The following is an 18,176-nucleotide window of genomic DNA, read 5'->3' as shown; positions in this document are numbered from 1 at the left end:
GTTGTCGTGAGTTCCAGGTAGTCTACGAACTGCATACAGTCAAGGTCTTCGGAACAATCTCCGTAATGGAGGCGTTTATCGAAGAATAAACAAGTTGCGTGACCCCTTCTTGGTATATGCTTGTATTTCATGTAGTTCTTGTTGTTGTCGTGAGTTCATGGTAGTCTACAAACTCCATACAGTCAAGATCTTCGGATCAATCTCCGTAATGGAGGCAGTTATCGAAGAATAAACAAGTGGCGTGACCCCTTCTTAGTATATATGTGTATTCCAAGTAGTTCTTGTTGTTTTCGAGGACTCCAGGTAGTCTACGAACTTCATTGAGTCAAGGTCTGGGGATCGACCTTGGTAACGGAGGCAGCGTTTGAAGAATAAACAAGTTTTGTGACCCCTTCTTGATATATGTTTATATTCCTAATAGTTCTTATTGTTGTCGTTGGCTCCAGGTAGTCTACGAACTCCAAAAATTCAAGGTCTACGAACTCCATAGATTCAAGGTCGGTGAATCAACCTCCGTAATGGAGGCAGTTATTGAATAAAAAACAAGTTGTGGGACCCCTTCTTGGTATATGTTTGTATTCCATGTAGTTCTTGTTGTTGTCGTGAGTTCCAGGTGGTCTACGAACTCCATACAGTCAAGATTTTCGGATCAATCTCCGTAATGGAGGCAGTTATCGAAGAATAAACAAGTAGCGTGAACCTTTCTTGGTATATGTTTTTATTCCAAGTAGTTCTTGTTGTTGTCGTGGGCTCCAGGTAGTCTACGAACTTCATAGAGTCAAGGTCGGTGGATCAACCTCCGTAACGGATGCAGTTATTGAAGAATAACTGGGAGGGACAGAAGGTAGCGGTTTTCCTCCAATACCTTTTCCGAACTTAATCTATCACATGTTGTGCATATGCATAATCGAGTTTCAGACATAGTAATTAATTTCCACTCCGGGTGGCTCAATACACGGAACATAGGCAATTAACTTTAAATGTACTGAACTCGAAAGGCGATCTTTCTTCGCTTATGTGGTCGGGTTGGGATCTGACGACCAACTGGTACAATCTCACACAACCCTACTTCATCGAGCGCCGTTGGTGATGAAGCAAGTGTGTAGGAGCCAGATAATACTAAATACTCATCCTACGTGGTTGGCATTGTACCATAACATATGTGAGAGAGTTAGTTCTGAGAATGTATTGCGAGAGTTCGGCTACATGCCCGGTGTTGTGAATTTGGTTTCATCAGTACCCGCTAAGCTGCAGAGGACGACGGAGGTCCTTCGTAGCTTAGTAGGGAAAACACCTGTCTAGCGTACTGGTTTCGTGGGATCAAACCCTACCGAAGTTCTGTAGATCAATCTCCGTAATGGAGGCAGTTATCGAAGAATAAACAAGTTTTGTGACCCCATTTTGGTACATGTTTGTATTCCAAGTAGTTCTTGTTGTTGTCTTGAGCTCCAGGTAGTCTATAAAATAGAGTCAAGGTCGATGGATCAACCTCCTTAATGGAGGCAGTTATTTGAAAATAAACAAGTTGTGAGACCCCTTCTTGGTATATGTTTGTATTTTAAGTAGTTATTTTCATTGTCGTGGGCTCCGTAATGAAGGCAAGGCAAAATACGTGAGTAGAATCCGTATTTTTTGTTGAAGGGACTTACAAACTTATTAACAGGTACTCATAAATGATTCATAATAAGCTACAGGCAGTGAAAGCTAATTCATGAAAATCTTTATTGCTTGCTGCAAATTGGGTCGAAAACGTGATAAAATCGGGTTAGGCAAAATCAGGGGTAGACAAAATCTGGGAGTGACAAAATCGGGTCAATCTCATCTGAGTGAATGTACGCATTCCTAGTATGTAGTTTTTGTTTTTGCCATAGGAATGATCTGCAGATCAACCCACGAACGGAAGGCTATTGGTATATGTTTGCATTTCAAGTAGTTCAAGTTGTTATCAATAGCTCTGGGCAGTTATTGAAGAATAAACAAGATGCGAAACCTCATCTTGATATATTAGCATTCCAAGTAGTTATTGTTGTCTTGCTGTTGTTGGTTCCAGGTAGTATACAAACTTCATTCATATCACTAATATGAAGTTGCCTATTCTTTGGAAATGCAAAATGTGAATAAATTGGAACGATACAACTTCACGCCGAGAACGTGAGGGAAAAAATGGGCTAATATCGCAAAGATCATGTACCATATTAAAATTAGATTAAGGGCACTCCTCACGGAATCCAAGTTTCAAAGTTGTCGCGTTTTCGGGGGCACACCAATTGATACGGAGGTGGCGCACAACTGTCATTTTTGTTGATTTAGCTTTGCTGCGTCGCAGCATGCGTGGAACAATAAAAATGACAGTTGTGCGTTGCTTCCGTATCGAGTGGTGTGCCCCTGAAAACGCGAGCACTTTGAAACTTGGATTACGTAAGAAGTGACCTTAAAGACCCTCTAGATATTCGTGTAAGCCTAGAAGTCTTACTCCATTAATTTCTAAGATGACCATTAGCATATGCCATGAACGCATTTTATTCATGGACCCCAAAGGCATGTACCAAATTTAAAACAGGCTGATATATCTCTGGTGTAGATTCTAATGCCTTACTTCAGGGTTTTCTTGGATGACCATGAACATTTGAAATGGGTGCATTCTATTCTACGTATCATTAAAGGCATGTATAACTATTCAAATAGGCCGAAATAACTCTGGTTACGCGTGAAGTTCTTGAGGATTGTTCAAGTGTTCTCTTGGATACCCATGAACATATGCAATGAAAGCGGTATATTCTATGTACCACAAAGGGAATATGCCACTTTTGAAACAATCCGAAAGGTATCTGGTTACGTGTGAAGATACTGAGGCCTATTCTAGCATTTTCTTGGAAGACCATGAACATATGCAATGGACGTATTCTATTCTATGTACCACAAAGGGCATGTACCACTTTTGAAACAAGCCAAAAGATCTCTGGGTACCCATGCAGATTTAAAGGCCTATTCCAGGGTTTTCTTGGATGACCATGAACCTATGCAATCTATTCTATGTACCACAAAGGGCATGTAACACTTTTGAAAAAATCTGAAAGATCTTTGGTTACGCGTGTAGATCTTAAGGCCTTTTCCAGGGTTTTCTTGGATGACCATGAACATATGCAATAAAGGCGTTCTATTCTATGTACCACAAAGGGCATGTAGCAGTTTTGAAACAATCTAAAAGATCTCTGGTTACGCGTGTAGATCTTAAGGCCTTTTCCAGGATTTTCTTGGATGACTATCAACATATGCAATGGAAGCGCTCTTTTCTATGTACCACAAAGGGCATGCACCACTTTTGAAACAATCTAAAAGATCTCTGGTTACGCGTGTAGACTTGAAGGCCTTTTCCAGGGTTTTCTTGGATGACCATGAACATATGCAATGAAGGCGCCAGAGGACTTATCCGAGAGATTTCTTCGATAGCGCAGAACATATGTAGTGATCACATTTGATTTCAAGATGCGCAAAGAGCATGTACCACTTTCGAGACAAGTCCATAGACCTATGGTTACAAGTGTAGACCTTAAGGCCTTATTCCAGAGATTTCTTGGATGACTCGGAACATATACTGTGAACGCATTCTATGCTAAGTACCACAAAGAGCATGTACCGTATTTGAATTTGCATAATAGGCCTTTGGTTACGCGAGTAGATCTTTGGGCTTTACTCCAGAGATTTCTCGGATGACTAAGACTTCATTTCAGGGATTTTTGCATTACCCGAAGGATATACTGTGAACACCTTAAATTCTAAGAAGCGCAAAGAGCTTGTAGCATATTTGAAACTGGTTGAATGGCCTTTGGTTACGCGTGTAGACTCTTAAGCCTTATCTCAAAGATTTCTTGTATAACCATGGGAATGGGCTGTAAACCTTGACAATGGGCAAAAAGTATATGAGTTTCTGTTTCCAAAACTGTCAAAATTATCCAAATCGGTTGAAAATTGTTGAAGTTATGATAATATCAATTTATGGGAACACGGGTACCCTGTCGGCCATCCACGTGTGTTTTTTTTTGTTGGCCGCATAAGGGTTAACAATGCAATTTGGGCGCGCAGACCATGGATGCAGCATTTGCGCGCGTAGCTGATGCTGTCTATCGAAGCAGCGATGATGTGATGAATGGCTACAAAGCAATATTGTTTCCTATCTGCGCGCGCTGCAGCTCGATGACGCCGTTCGTTGGTGCGAGCGCAAACAGCTAGTTTTTAAGCTGAAGTAGCTTGTTTTTGGCTAAATAGTGCCTTTGACAGCATTCAATGTTTGGTGCGTTTGGCCACTCGTTATTATTACAGTCTGTAGTATCCTGTATTTGAATTTGAATGTACTAAAAAAATCATAACCCATAATAAGATCAAACTTTATTCTGAGTGTATTATATACTTGTTACCAACACATTTGTCTTGTATTCGTTAACCATGATCGGAGAAATAAATGATCAGTCGAACGTGATCCCTAAGTGAAAACGAACGTTAAGCTAAACCAGTTATTATTCCCTAGATCTTTAAAACCGAAAATTCTTAAACTAATAATTATTGCTAGTAATAAATTATAATTGGAAAGGTAGAGTCCTCGATATATTACAGTCAAACCTCCATGAGGCGATATTGAAGAAACCATCGACTCATGAAATATCAAGATGTGGAACAGGGAATCTTTTGAGAGCTAGGGACCATCACAGACCCAGAAAATATGTTTTAATATGGCATAATTTGCTTCCATGAGTCGATATCGAGTCATAGAGCATCGACTCATGGAGGTTTGACTGTATCGAATTTATTATCAAGAAACTGATCATACTAGCCAGTAATTTTGTACTTTGTGCGGTCGAGAAGTAAATCAATTGATGTGCGTTTGATCGTGTTCCTGCTCGGTGTGTAAGTAGTTAATTTGTTCTGCTTTGTGCAACCGAATCATGGTTAGTTAAAATCATTGTATAAAAAGAATGATACGTTCGTATCGCTTAGAATCCAGATCCAACTCTGCCTACCGACTAACTGATAATCCTTCCTGTGGTTTTTGTGGAGACGCAGAGGTAAACAGCTCTTTGAATAGCAAAAATCACCTACTAATATTCCTTCCCTCTTCCTAACTGACAACAAGGACGTGGCCTGTACCGTTATTGATCTTTTGAATATTTGAGTCACTGAAACTTGCACACTGAGAATGCTTGAACAATCCCAGTCTATCATTTAGTTGATTCTTTGTGCAATTTCACTGATTCTGGTCAATCATGGAGTAGCAATTTATGGAACACCAACAATGACGGGAAAGAATACTGGCGATGTGGTAATTTTTAAAAAGAAAAAGGAATCACATATGTGTAATTAAATAACTTTACCAACGCGAGAGGACTCGTAGTTCATTATTAATTCAGAGCGAGTTCTGCAATCTTTGCAAATAAGATAAGTTCTATCTTCGGAAGGACTTATTTTTGTGAACAGCGCTTTTCGAAAATGAAAGCAGTGAAAAGTTTATCGATCCTCATTATTTGACGCAAACTCGGAATCCTGATTGCGATTATCGGTTACCATTGTGAAATCAATATGCCTCGAATATTGGAGTGGGGAGTAACTAACAATTCTGAAAATTATCTCGTGGCCTGAAAACGTTGGACAGGCCTGCACCACACCAGGAATATAATATCAGTGGTTGAGAAATCGAAGTGGTCAATGAATTCATGATCTTTGGCCAATGATACCAGCAGAAAAAATCGAAAACACAGCGAGCATTAGCAGAGAATTGCTCTTACTTTGATGTCCGCAAGATACTTCTAAAGGTTAAACATTACCATCGTACATAATTCACCAAATATACAGAAAAACACAAGAAATAAGATAAGCTTGGGATTTAACAGAAGAAACGGAGATGTGTGCTGTCAACCAACTTTTGTGCTATTGGTTGACCAACCGTGCCTTTATCTTCTTCTTCTTATATACATACATATACATATACATATACATATACATATACATATACATATACATATACATATACATATATATACATAAAAATGAATTTCTGTCTGTCTGACCCTTATAGGCTCGGAAACTACTGAACCGAGCGGCGTGAAAATTTGTATATAGAGGTTTTTGGGGCCGGGGAAGGTTCTTAAGATGGTTTGAGACCCCTCCCTTCTTTGGAAAGGGGAGCTCCCATACAAATGAACCAGCAATTTCTGCATAACTAAAGAACTAATCAGACAATAAATCAATTTTGAAACGAAACAAAGTTCGTCGGGTCTGCTAGTTTAATATCAATTTTTAGCTCTTAACCATAAAATTCCTAAAAATGCAAACAGGTAGAAACTTTAAAATAGTTTGCTTGCAAATTTTGTAAAGCAACTTATAAAACAATGCCTTAGCTCAATGATATATTATTATGTATCATGTTTTACAAAATGAAAAATCTGCATAGTAAGGATGCGTAAGATTCAAATCCCTCTTCGTTCCAGTTAGGAAAGCAAGACCCATTGCGTATCGGTAAATTGAATTATTTATGCCAAAATCGTACGCAAACGAAGAGAAATTGTCCGATGTACCAGCATTTATTTACGCTCGTGGGTCGAAGTTTGCAGAGCCGCCGCCAACCCGATACCAAAACTTACCGATGGATTATGCAACGACGTGTTCAGCATAATGATTGCGAAACTAAGCACATAGCATGTATCAGTGTTTGTGAAGATGTCCGGATTGAGCTGGCAGTACCGCTGTGCGAAGCATTCCATCATGCGGTCGATCTTCTGCGCTTCACCAGGCAGCCTGAATGACCAGAGGAATTGTCTGCAATGGTACGAAGAATGCTACTATTAACTACGAGTACAAAGATTGGGTTATTTAAATAGGGACGTACCTTAAAGCTTGAACTAGAATAAGGTTGGTAAAGTCATGCAGATCTACGAATGCCTTCAGCACCTGCTCGTTGAAGTCATTTTTCTCGCCTAGGTAATCGCCTGCAGATAGAGAAAAGAAACAAATTAAAGTATTTGAACTCATAAAATGTCGGCATGAGTAGCTATATTCTGTATCTGTACGTGTTTGCCGAAAGCCACTCTTTATGCATTTCGCATCGAGTGCAATTCAACCCAACGGGGATGGTCGGTGATGGATTTATTTCGTGGCTTAATTTCTGTAACACAACAACGGTAGTGATATCCGCAAGGTTTATGTAGAACATTTCATGAGAGCAAACCACAAACAAATTGAAAAACATAAAATAATTTGAAAAATTTTAATTACTTTTTATCAACCGAAGTATTAATTATTTTTGTTTATTGTTGTATCCCACCGATCATGGTCCGGTGTGGAAGTGCAGCACCGTGGATTTTCGCTGTACATCTCCGCGGTTATTATTAATTACTCGCTCCACATCGGTATGTGGACCGACTGCTGCATCATGGCAATACTTTATCATTTCGATAGTGTCGTTCAAACAGTGACACGGTGGCCGTTTGTTAATGGGATGGATGCGAGCTCGAAATACGAGCGCGTATGGCATGATAACGGTGTGATGATAGGTGCACTGGCTATCATTTTAATTTATTCAGCTCCACATTTACACACAAGGAGAGGGCTAATAAAATTCATCAGTCGTGGTATATCGTTTGCAAAAACAGTTTTGGCGCTGCTAGTCGGGAAGGGCTGATAGGAATGCCACTTATATTATGTGGTTAAAAAAAATAATCCCATAATGCTTCGTACTGGCTCGTGAATTTTTAAAGAATTTTAGATGAATTTTGAGAAAAAAACTAATAACATACTGTTTGTGACAATTTCTACTTACCAAGCTCCAAATACGATTTGGCGCGAAATGCGTCAAAAATGTCTGTCCACCAAAACTCACTTGCAAGCCACCATCAAACATGTTGCTTAAAATAAGCGAAAGAAAAACCTTTCATACTCCGTTTCTATTGTAGAAATCAGGCTGGAAATAACAGTCGGATGAAAAGAAGGAGAGTGTGGAACCACTTGACAGAAGCTTGGCAACTGTGAGTCCAAAATGCCATCAATGAGTTTACGATTCCAACAAAATCGTTAATTCTAGCGCGTGACCTCAGCAGATGAAAACAAACAACGTTAATCTCTATGCAACGAACATGCTCCGGTCAATCGCGATAAGATTTTCCAGGATTTTCCTAATGAGATGTTTAAAATCACGGAATCAAACAAAAGACAAAACAATCGCAGATAACTAACTGAGGATTGAAGGAAACGAAATAATGGTAAGAATCGCAATTGCTGTTTATTTTTTGCCATTTTCACAAAACCTGTGTGAGACGGTTTCGATGGAAGTATCCAACCAATTAGGATCAAATGGGGAGTCAGTCGCTAAGGTGAACACGGTATCTAAAACAATGTTTTCTTTTTTTCTATTTGATTGTGAAAACATGGATGGCACCGTTATCTAAATTTATAATTCTTGTGACTCTAAGACTTGCAACATGTGCTGTGTAACATTACTAGTTATGATCAACAATGAATTAGAAATCATTAGGGTAACCGTACGATTAGTGGAGGTAGCACCAATAGTGGACGTAGTGGGGTTTTAATGAGATTTATCATATTTATACACGTTACGATGGTTTCAGTTCATGCGTCGTGCTTTGAATATCCTGTTGAATGCAACTTATCTTAAGATTTCGCTTGAAAAACTATTGAAAACAATGATTTTCCTTAACAAAATTGACTTCCTTGCACCTATAGTGGTGCAACTGTACCGAATCTATGACAAAGGGTCGAAAGACAAAAGGTCGAGGGGTCAAAAGATCGAAAGACAAAAGGTCGAAATGACAAAAGGACAAAAGATCGAAAAGACAAAACGTCGAAAGGGACAGCAGGTCGAAATGACAAAAGGTCGAAAGAGACAAAAGGGCGAAAGAGACAGAAGGTCGAAAGGGACAAAAGGTCGAAAGAGACAAAAGGGCGAAAGAGACAAAAGGTCAAAAGGGACAAAAGGTCGAAAAGGACAAAAGGTCGAAAGGAACAAATCATCGATCAAGAACAAGTTGATAACAAGTTGGGTGTATTCCAGGACTTTGTTATGCATTTCAACTTCAAGCGAAAGTAATATACTTTTCTCATCAATCAAAGCAATTTTCAAAGAAGGAGTAATTACTATGAATATGAAACAATATTATGAATATCTAGATAGTTCTGTAAGACATAAAAAAGATTATTGATTAAAGAAATAAATTAAACTTATAGTGTGCAAGACTGATTCTCTTTGTCTCAGTTTCATGTCTATTTCGACCTTTTGTCCCTTTCGAACTTTTGTTCTTTTCGACCTTTTGTCACGTTTGACGTTTTGTCCTTTCGACCTTTTTTTCCCTATCGACCTTTTGTTCTTTTCGACATTTTGTCTCTTTCGACCTTTTGTCATGTTCGACGTTTTGTCCTTTCGACGTTTTGTCCCTTTCGACCTTTTGTCCTTTTCGACCATTTGTCCCTTCGACATTTTGTCTTTCGACTTTTTGACTTTCGACCTTTTGTCCTTTCGACCTTTTGTCGTTCGACCTTTTGTCACAAACCCAACTGTACCAATAGTGGCGAGTCTCATGGGGCCGTCCAGAAACCACGTGGTCATATATGGGGGGAGGGGGGTTTGGAAAATGACCACGATAAGCCACATGGGGGGATGGGGTGGGGGGTGTTGCTCTCGAACCACGTGGTTTTTTTTACACGAAAATCTTTTGGTGAATAACAATAGCGGTGTAAAAAATACAAATCATTAAAATTCAATGTTTTAATCATTAAATTAATCATTAATTTGACCATCTTAGCCTAAGATCCTATATCCATACAAAAATAAACGAAAAAACAGGTTGCCATTCAGTCTCAATTTCCACAAAAAAAATTGAAAAGGAAAAATGGAAAAATATTTAAAAAAAAATTCCGCCGCAGATGATTTTTGGCATCACGCCACCGACACTTTTGCATCAGCGGACTGCAGCTACAATTTTGAAAAAATGTTCATGTGTTTACAATAATCCAAGAAAAAATCTAAAGAAGAAAAATTCAAAAGAATTTCTTGTGGATATTCAGGAAAAACCAAGTAAAGAAATTTCCTGTAAAAACTTTGACATTACTTCATACAATCCTGATAAAGTGCTGGTATTCAGAATATTTTTTGAACAATTCTCTCTGAAAAATTTTGCTTGGAAATTTTGCTACAAATTGATAATGAAAAAAAAAACAAAACATCTCCAGTGTAAATTCCGAAAAAAATTCCTTAAAACTCCGAAAAAAATTCCATGTGAATTCTGTCTGAAAATTAAAAACAGTCCCGTGGGAAATACATATAATTTTCGGTGGAAAAACATTCTAATGAATTTCTTCGAGAAGATCTTCCGAATCTTCACCAGAAATTCTTCTTCATTTACAAAAAAAAGTTTTTCGAACATTTTAAGGGGTGCACTTCAAAATGTTCAGTCTCCAGTTAGCCTTGCGAGGATTGCCAATCCGGAGATGACGAGTTCGATTCTCGTTCATGTCTATGATGTTTTCGGGTGGGAAACATTCTCGACACCCTAGGTATAGTGTATCTAACGTATTTGCTACACAAGATATATAATCGTGCAATTGCTGGCATATAAAAGTTTTCAATTTATAACTGAGGAAATGCTAATAGAATATACTAAGTTGAAAAGCAGACCAACTTCCAGTTGGAATATGGAGCCAATGCCACATGAAACACTTATTCCCGTTGTTTTTTTTTTCAATTTTGGAATTCTGAAATGAAATTTTTTCGGAATACTTTTTTACGCTCTTTGTGAATTCTATCACATTTATTTAAATTTTCCAAGTATTTTTTTTTATTCGAGGCATTATTTAGAATTTCCACGGAAGAGTCTATGGATTATCTTCAAAAAAATCTTTAGATTTTCAAAGAATAAATCTTTAGAATTATCAAGGTTCATGTTTTTTTAATTTGAACCAGAAATCATTTCAAACTTTCATCGGGAATTTATTCTTCTTTGGGATGTCATTTTGATTTCACTGTAGGTTCAGCAAAACATTGCTTTAAATCTTTACCATGCAAAGATGAACAGGAAATGATTTAGAAAGTTTAAGGAATTTTCACATCAGAAAATCTTTAAAATTTTGATTTAATTTTTTAAGGAATTCCTACTGGAAACGCTTCAAAAGTACAACCTTTACAATTACTACAAAAGTACATTTTTGCCTTTCTCGTATACAAAGTATACGTAAAGGCTATAGGATCACTCCAAAACCGAACTTTTGATAGAAGGCTCGGAGACCCATAGTGTTATATACCAATCGACTCAGTTCGACGAATTGAGGTGATGTCTGTATGTGTGCATGTATGTGTGTGTGTGTGTGTGTGTACATAAATGTGAGACACACTTTTTGGTACTTAGCATTCGATTTGCTCGCAACAAGTTGCAGACGACGCGGATTGCGGTCTAATTGTTTCCTATTGAAAATTGGCCCGATCGGTCATTGCGTTCCGAAGTTATTGAAAAAACATTGTTTTTCTGCCAAGGGTCCCCCCTTGGGAAAAAAAATTTCAAAAACGAAAAAAAAAATGTTTTTCAAAGTTTGCAGCAATGCATTCAAATGACCGCGAATACATATGAATTGATGGAAAAAGTAAAATATATCCCCCTAAAGTGCTATTTCGACCTCTCTTATGTGTTTTTCTTATTATTTTAATGCGCGAGAAAGGCACCACCAACGCTAGGTGGATTGATCTGGGTTTTTTTTGTTATTTCCACATGTAAAAACATCGGAATTTCCCCGGGTAATACATTATTGGTGTTTCAGATGAACTTTTTCGATTTTCTACTGGAAAATCTCAGGAACTTTCATCGGAAATATTTTGGCATATTCAGAATATTTTTTTTGAAAATTAAAAAAAAAACTAAAAAAAACTAAAAATGTTTAAGAATTTCTTTTGGAAACGAAAAAAAAATCCATTGGAAATTTAGAAGAATTTCCTTTGCAGATTCATTAAAGTTGCACAGGATTTTGAAAAAAATCTTTAGAGATTCTGTAAAAAAGTAAGCTGGATTTTTTATCTAATTTACACTGGAAATTCTTCGGAATTTGATGTTTATTGGAATTTTCATCGTAAATATGCATTTCGGATCCTTCTACGAATTCTTCTAATTCTTCAAAATTTCTACCGAACATTTTTCGGAACTCTTCCACAGAATTACGATTCTAAGAGCATGTAAATAAAGTTTAAATGTTTGAATCATTCTGAACAGATGGGCGGTCATGTAAGATGGGCCATCCTGATTAATATTCCAGTGATTAATATTCAGGAATACGAGATGCTCAAGGTGCTCTCAAAGTTCTCAAGTTCTGCCCACGAATCTACCAGATCAATCAAGACATTTGCAATGTTCTCATCATCGGTATATACCTAATCCGATGAAATAAGCATATGATTCTTATTTCCATTAACATGAGATCCAAGAGACAAGGTACCCAAAATTATCTTGAGTCAACATCAAGTTGCACAATGACTATGAGGTTTGTTCGCAAACTGTTTTTGTAGGGCCTTAGAAGCACTGGGTTCACGGACTTGAATGATCAAGTAGTTCAAATATTACGACTTACAGGACGTTTTGTATAACCAAAAAAGTCTGTAGTAGCTTGTATAAATAATAATTCAACCCAATGGACCTACTGGGATATTATATCATACATCATTCATAAGTTGGTTAGTTGGATAAATCGTATGATCCGAACTCCAAAATAATAATTGGTCTACATATAATAGATTCATTCCTCTATGAGTCGCTTATGAAAGAACCATTGACTGAAGCATATTCGAGATGTGGAATAGAAGTTCCTTGGGAAATTATTCGAAAGAACCACCAGAGTGACCGAGAAAATGTTCATTGGCTTCCACGAGTCGATATCAAAATAAAATTTCAATGAAGAATTAGAAATTTTGAGAGAGCCAGCTCTGGATTGACAATCTCTTTAGTAGAGACAAAAAATAGAAATTTTCCATAATAAAATAGGAAATTGCCAATAAAGAACAATAATAAATTAGCACTTGTAAAAGCAAAATTGCAATTATGAAATAAGAATTTTCCATAAAGAAATCAAAATGGTCAACGAAAAAATACAAAATTTTCATGAATAAATCAATATTAGCAATGAACAATTAAAAAAAATTTTATAATTATTTATTTATAATATTGATGATTCTGAAAACAATACTTAAATTTCTACAGGAATGTAGGACAACAGTAGGAGGTTTTATTTGCATCTCTAAGATTACATATTAACTTTGTGATTCTCTGATAAACTTTTCGTTGTAGGAATTCAGTTCAGATGCTTCACTGAGGTTAAGAATTTCCAGTAGCTCCAGAGCTATGGAAGGTCCCAAATACTTCAAGGAATCTATAGGGATATTCAGTGATGAACTTCATAGTTATTTAAAAAAAACACTAATGAAAAAATTAAAAAAAAACATTAAAAATATAGCAATATTTTGGAAAATTTCTAAACTATTTTAAATTTTTCTCGAAATTTTTATAAGATATTCGCGAGTCCACATTTTTTTGTATCCTCCTGATGCATTGAAGGTGTGCGAGTTCTACATATCCTAATACCTGATACACATTACAACATGATAACATCATCAAAATTTTCGACTTCATCGACACTTCGAAAATTTATAATTTCCATGCTGGGTTTAGTTTGATTTTGAATCAATTGAAATTGTCCATCTTCAAAATTGATCGGATTAACCATATGTTTTAGTTGCATAAGGTTTTTTTTTAATTTTTGCACTTGAAAAAAAAAACACGTGGTCATAGGGGGGGAGGGGGGTCTGCCAAATGACCACGATAAGCCACATGGGGGGAGGGGGGTTTGAAAATCTTCAAAAATATGACCACGTGGTTTCTGGATGGCCCCTCATAAGAAACCAATGGATAGCACCACTATGGAAACCAAAATTATTTTTTACCACCATTAAAGGAACAGTGTACCCATATAGTAGTGCGAGCAATATTTGGTAATTGTTGATGTTAAATGACATCTATCTCATTTTTGTTAGCAAATTTATTAGTATATCTATTGACAAAGATATTGAAGCTGAAAGTTTCCCATGATTATCAATTTAAAAAAATATTTTCTTTTGTGGATCTACTAATACCTCCATTATTGGTACCTTTACCCTAGTTTAGACTGACTGCACATATGTTCAGTGATAACTAAACTTCTTCTTCTTATTGATATTACATCCCCACACTGGGACAGAGCCGCCTCGCAGCTTAGTGATCATTAAGAACTTCCACAGTTATTAACTGCGAGGTTTCTAAGCCAGGTTACCATTTTTGTATTCGTATATAATGAGGCTAACACGATGATACTTTTAAGCCCATGGAAACCGAGACAATTTCCAATCCGAAAATTACCTAGACCGGCACCGGGAATCAAACCCAGCCACCCTCAGCATGGTCTTGCTGTGTAGCCGTGCGTCTTACCGCCCCCTGGCTTTAAATTCCAAACGGAACTTGGCCCACTTTTAACTTATCAACCACTATTTTAAATGCACATAATTGAAACGCGATGATTAGCAAATAATGATATATATTTTAAATTTTACAAGCCGAAATTTATCATAAAAATCAGGGCAAAAGTAAGGTGGGGTGGAATAAAATCAGCAAATTGTAAGATAACAAATAAACTTCTCCTATTTATTTCCACTATATAAACTTTTGTGTTGATACACAACATTTTCAATAAGAGAAGTAAATGGAAGAAGAATATTTGTAGTCTTATAATTGCCTAATGTCCACTAAGACGCTCGAAAATAATAAAATACACGCAATTTTTTTTTTTACACGGAGGATGCGTTCCGTGTAAAAAAAGTTTTCAGTTCAAAATTTGAAAATCCGTGTATAAAAAGTTTTTTGATTTCTCGACGAATCATGCAAAATGTAACAACTTTGCAAAAAAATTGTATGGGATTTTTTTTACACGGCCGTGTGAAAAAAAATCCGTGTAAAAACAGAATCGGGTGTATTCCAATACGCGTTATTTCACGGAACAGAATCTGAAAAAAAATGATATTTACAAGCTTCCATTTACTCAATTTCCGTTTTCAAATTCCCGGTTTCAAGTTTTGGAATTTTCCCGACTGAGGTGTATCAACATTGGAAATGAACTTCGAATGGTGCATTTTAGGATTTATTCAACAAATCCATCACTGTGGAAAAATCTGGCAGAGACATAGCTATCATAAAAGAAATATTTAAATATTTACATGAAGGCGCATATAAAACAAAGACGCAGCTTTACCCTTGAAAAGGGCGAATATAGAGGCCGAAGAAAAATATAACTAATCCTTTTGACAAATATTGAAAAGGAATTCCACAAAAAATGCTATAGTTGATTTTTTTTTAATTTTATATGTATAGTTTTGGAGTGTTGATTGATGCTTTTATCGAGCGAGCAAAAATATGAAATTGAAATGATCGACGTTTCGGCAATGTATTCTGCCCTTTGAGGGGAAAACTATTAGTCACCCGTTTTTCTGGTAGACATAGGGGAAGTGTACCGGTTTTGGCCACCTTAGTGCCTAATTTGGCGAACCCTGAAAAATGCATATTTTCCAAAAACTATCGATTATTTTCCGCAGCGAAGAATCGTAAGGGATATATCTTCTGTTACAGCTAATAAAACCCTCGGAAATTGCTTTATTTTTGAAGATATGCGAGAAACTGGACAAATTAGGAACATGGCCCAAACCGGTACAGATCACCTATGTTGCAAAACAAAAAAACAGATACGAGCTCGGTGGTCTGGTGACTACCACTTTTGCCTTATAAGCAGGAGGTTGCGGGTTCAGTTCCAGGCTCGTCCCCTTTACTTTGTAATTCTATCTTAGTTCTTTCTGTGTTTCACGTTCTATTAAAACGATTTCTACTGTTATAACTTTCCACACTAACAATTCCAAAAAAAACCTCCTGTGGCACCTATGAGAGGTCGTAGTTTTCTGCATCTTTCTTAAGTAGGTGTAATTACCCATTACCCTTCCTCAGCATTCGTAAGGACGTGGCCAGGACAGTTTAATTCAAGGGCTATAAAAAGTGGCTCAGAACTGGAAACAAAGTTTTGTTTGGCCAAAAACGAACAGTTCATAGTTCATATGCTACAAAATGCCTTCCGAATCATAACAAGCCATGAAAACAAAACCAGGGCTGACAATAGTCATTCTCGTCGCATGAAGAAAGCGAAAAAAATTTAGTCTTCGTCATAACATTGCACGACGGAGCCCCTATTCGTTTTCTTCGCGCCGCATGCATACCACGACGATAGTCGCGGAACCAAAAGTTATGACGATTTTCGTCGTCACTTCTTCACACAATTGATTGCACGTCATTATAGACGGACTGGTTAAAAACATAATAGCGTCTTAAATAAACAAATAGTAGGAACTTTGGTAACATAAATGTATCGATAACATCCATAACGCTTTCATACGTTGCTTCAAATTAATTATTACAAAGGATTAGTAAAAATTTTCGCATGGCAGCTGCCGCTTGAAGAATAACGATATGAAGTCTTCGTTCTTCGATGTCGTCATGACGATTTGGTTACACGACGAAAGCTAACGTCGTGCGCGTCATTGACGATGTGTAGAGTAGCAATGAAGACACTGCAACTCGTCGCTACTGTGGCATTTCGTGCTATGACGATGACTATTGTCAGCCCTGAACAAAACTATCGCGCTTGTATACAAGTTGGGAAAAAACTGATTCGGATAGGCAGCCCCACCGAGGGGGTTTGATACAACACTTTATTCTCGCTCATTTTATGTTGGGGACCATATTTTTTTCGCACAGCTGTGTAAAACAAGTTGAAATGCATCATCAGAACCGGTACCCCCCGCAATTGAAGCTTATTAAAAAAAATATATCATGGGTTGTAGCCCCCTGAATCAGTTCATTATCGTAACAGCTACCGAAAAATGTCTCTCACGGTATCCCGATCAGGAATCCATAACAAAATTTTAACTCAATTCTATCAATGGTTGTTATTTAAAACAACGTGTGTTATAATTAGATAATTCGATGAAAATGTGTCTTCGGCCAGCTTTATTTCAAATCAAAATTATAACAACATTAGTTATGTATATTTACACAAAATAATTGCCTATATTTTTTGATATTGGAAAAAAGCGGAGGCAATCACCTCTGTATAACTTGAATCTATGTTCGATGTTAATAGCTAGTACAAAGTTAATTGCCTACATTATGGATGGAAATCCGGCGTTGTAGCGTACCACATTTTTATTCGTGATGTAGGCAATTACCATGAAAGTAGATTTTTGTACCTCATAATCATATCAACAGTTGTTATAATGTTGAAATGAAGGTAACAACCTCTGATATAATTATGTTACGGCTAGAGGGAATTTTGATATATTTTTTGTTATTTTAACAACTAACCAGCCAATTTTATTACACATTTTGTTACATTATTTTTCTGAAATGAATAACTCCCCTTGTTATAATTTTGTTATGCATTCTTGATCGGGATGCTACCTATCGAGAGTGTATACAGACATGATAGGTGAGAGATTTTCTCATTCTCCTTTGGATTCAAACCCTGGCTATCGGCCAAGTCTATCCGCATTCTCGTTCCAGATTTACCGTCATATCATTTCCCATCACCTTTATGTGGAAATTTCGCAGACCTGATGATAGCTGAATGGAGTTAACCGAAACGTTATTTAAAAACGGAAACTGTGTGTTTCGTTTATCACCGAAAAACATCGACATACAAAAACTATAAAAATTCACGGTGACCAAACCCACACGAGAAAGAGCTTTCGATCCTCTGAACCGTGTGTAGGGCATCTTTAGACGCAATGGAATTCCGGATAAAATTGTCGGCCTAATCGAAGCACAGTACGAAGCTTTTACCTGAGGAGTCCTACATAACAACTCGTTGTTTGTTGTTGTTTCGCGGTAACCGAAAAGTAGGCAAGCATATACGAATACATACATATAATACTATAAAAAAAGAGTAACAATAAAGGAAAACGAATAACTTACCTATAGCTGTTTTATTTAAGCCCTCTCCTTTATACAAAAATTGAGCTACGTCCTGCGGGTCCGTCCTTAGAAGCTGGTTTTCATATAAAAATTCTATGCCTG

The 18,176-nt window shown here is 37.0% G+C and overlaps 1 protein-coding gene across 5 annotated transcripts in view; it reads right to left on the bottom strand.

The window, feature by feature from the left end:
- Positions 1 to 18,176, bottom strand: part of LOC134203996 (cytohesin-3) — an 84,197-nt gene that overhangs the window by 27,442 nt on the left and 38,579 nt on the right. For all 5 annotated transcript variants that reach the window (XM_062678833.1, XM_062678832.1, XM_062678831.1 and 2 more), the window contains exons 4-6: positions 18,075 to 18,173; positions 6,878 to 6,977; positions 6,633 to 6,807 (exon numbers count right to left, since the gene is read on the bottom strand). In XM_062678833.1, coding sequence (XP_062534817.1) covers positions 6,633 to 6,807; positions 6,878 to 6,977; positions 18,075 to 18,173 — 374 coding nt within the window. The remainder of the gene's footprint in view (positions 1 to 6,632; positions 6,808 to 6,877; positions 6,978 to 18,074; positions 18,174 to 18,176) is intronic.

Source organism: Armigeres subalbatus, unplaced genomic scaffold (assembly GCF_024139115.2).
Source record: "Armigeres subalbatus isolate Guangzhou_Male unplaced genomic scaffold, GZ_Asu_2 Contig323, whole genome shotgun sequence".
Classification (NCBI taxonomy): domain Eukaryota; kingdom Metazoa; phylum Arthropoda; class Insecta; order Diptera; family Culicidae; genus Armigeres; species Armigeres subalbatus.
The sequence above is the reverse complement of the archived record's forward strand: the minus strand, read 5'-3'. Positions and strand labels throughout refer to the sequence as shown.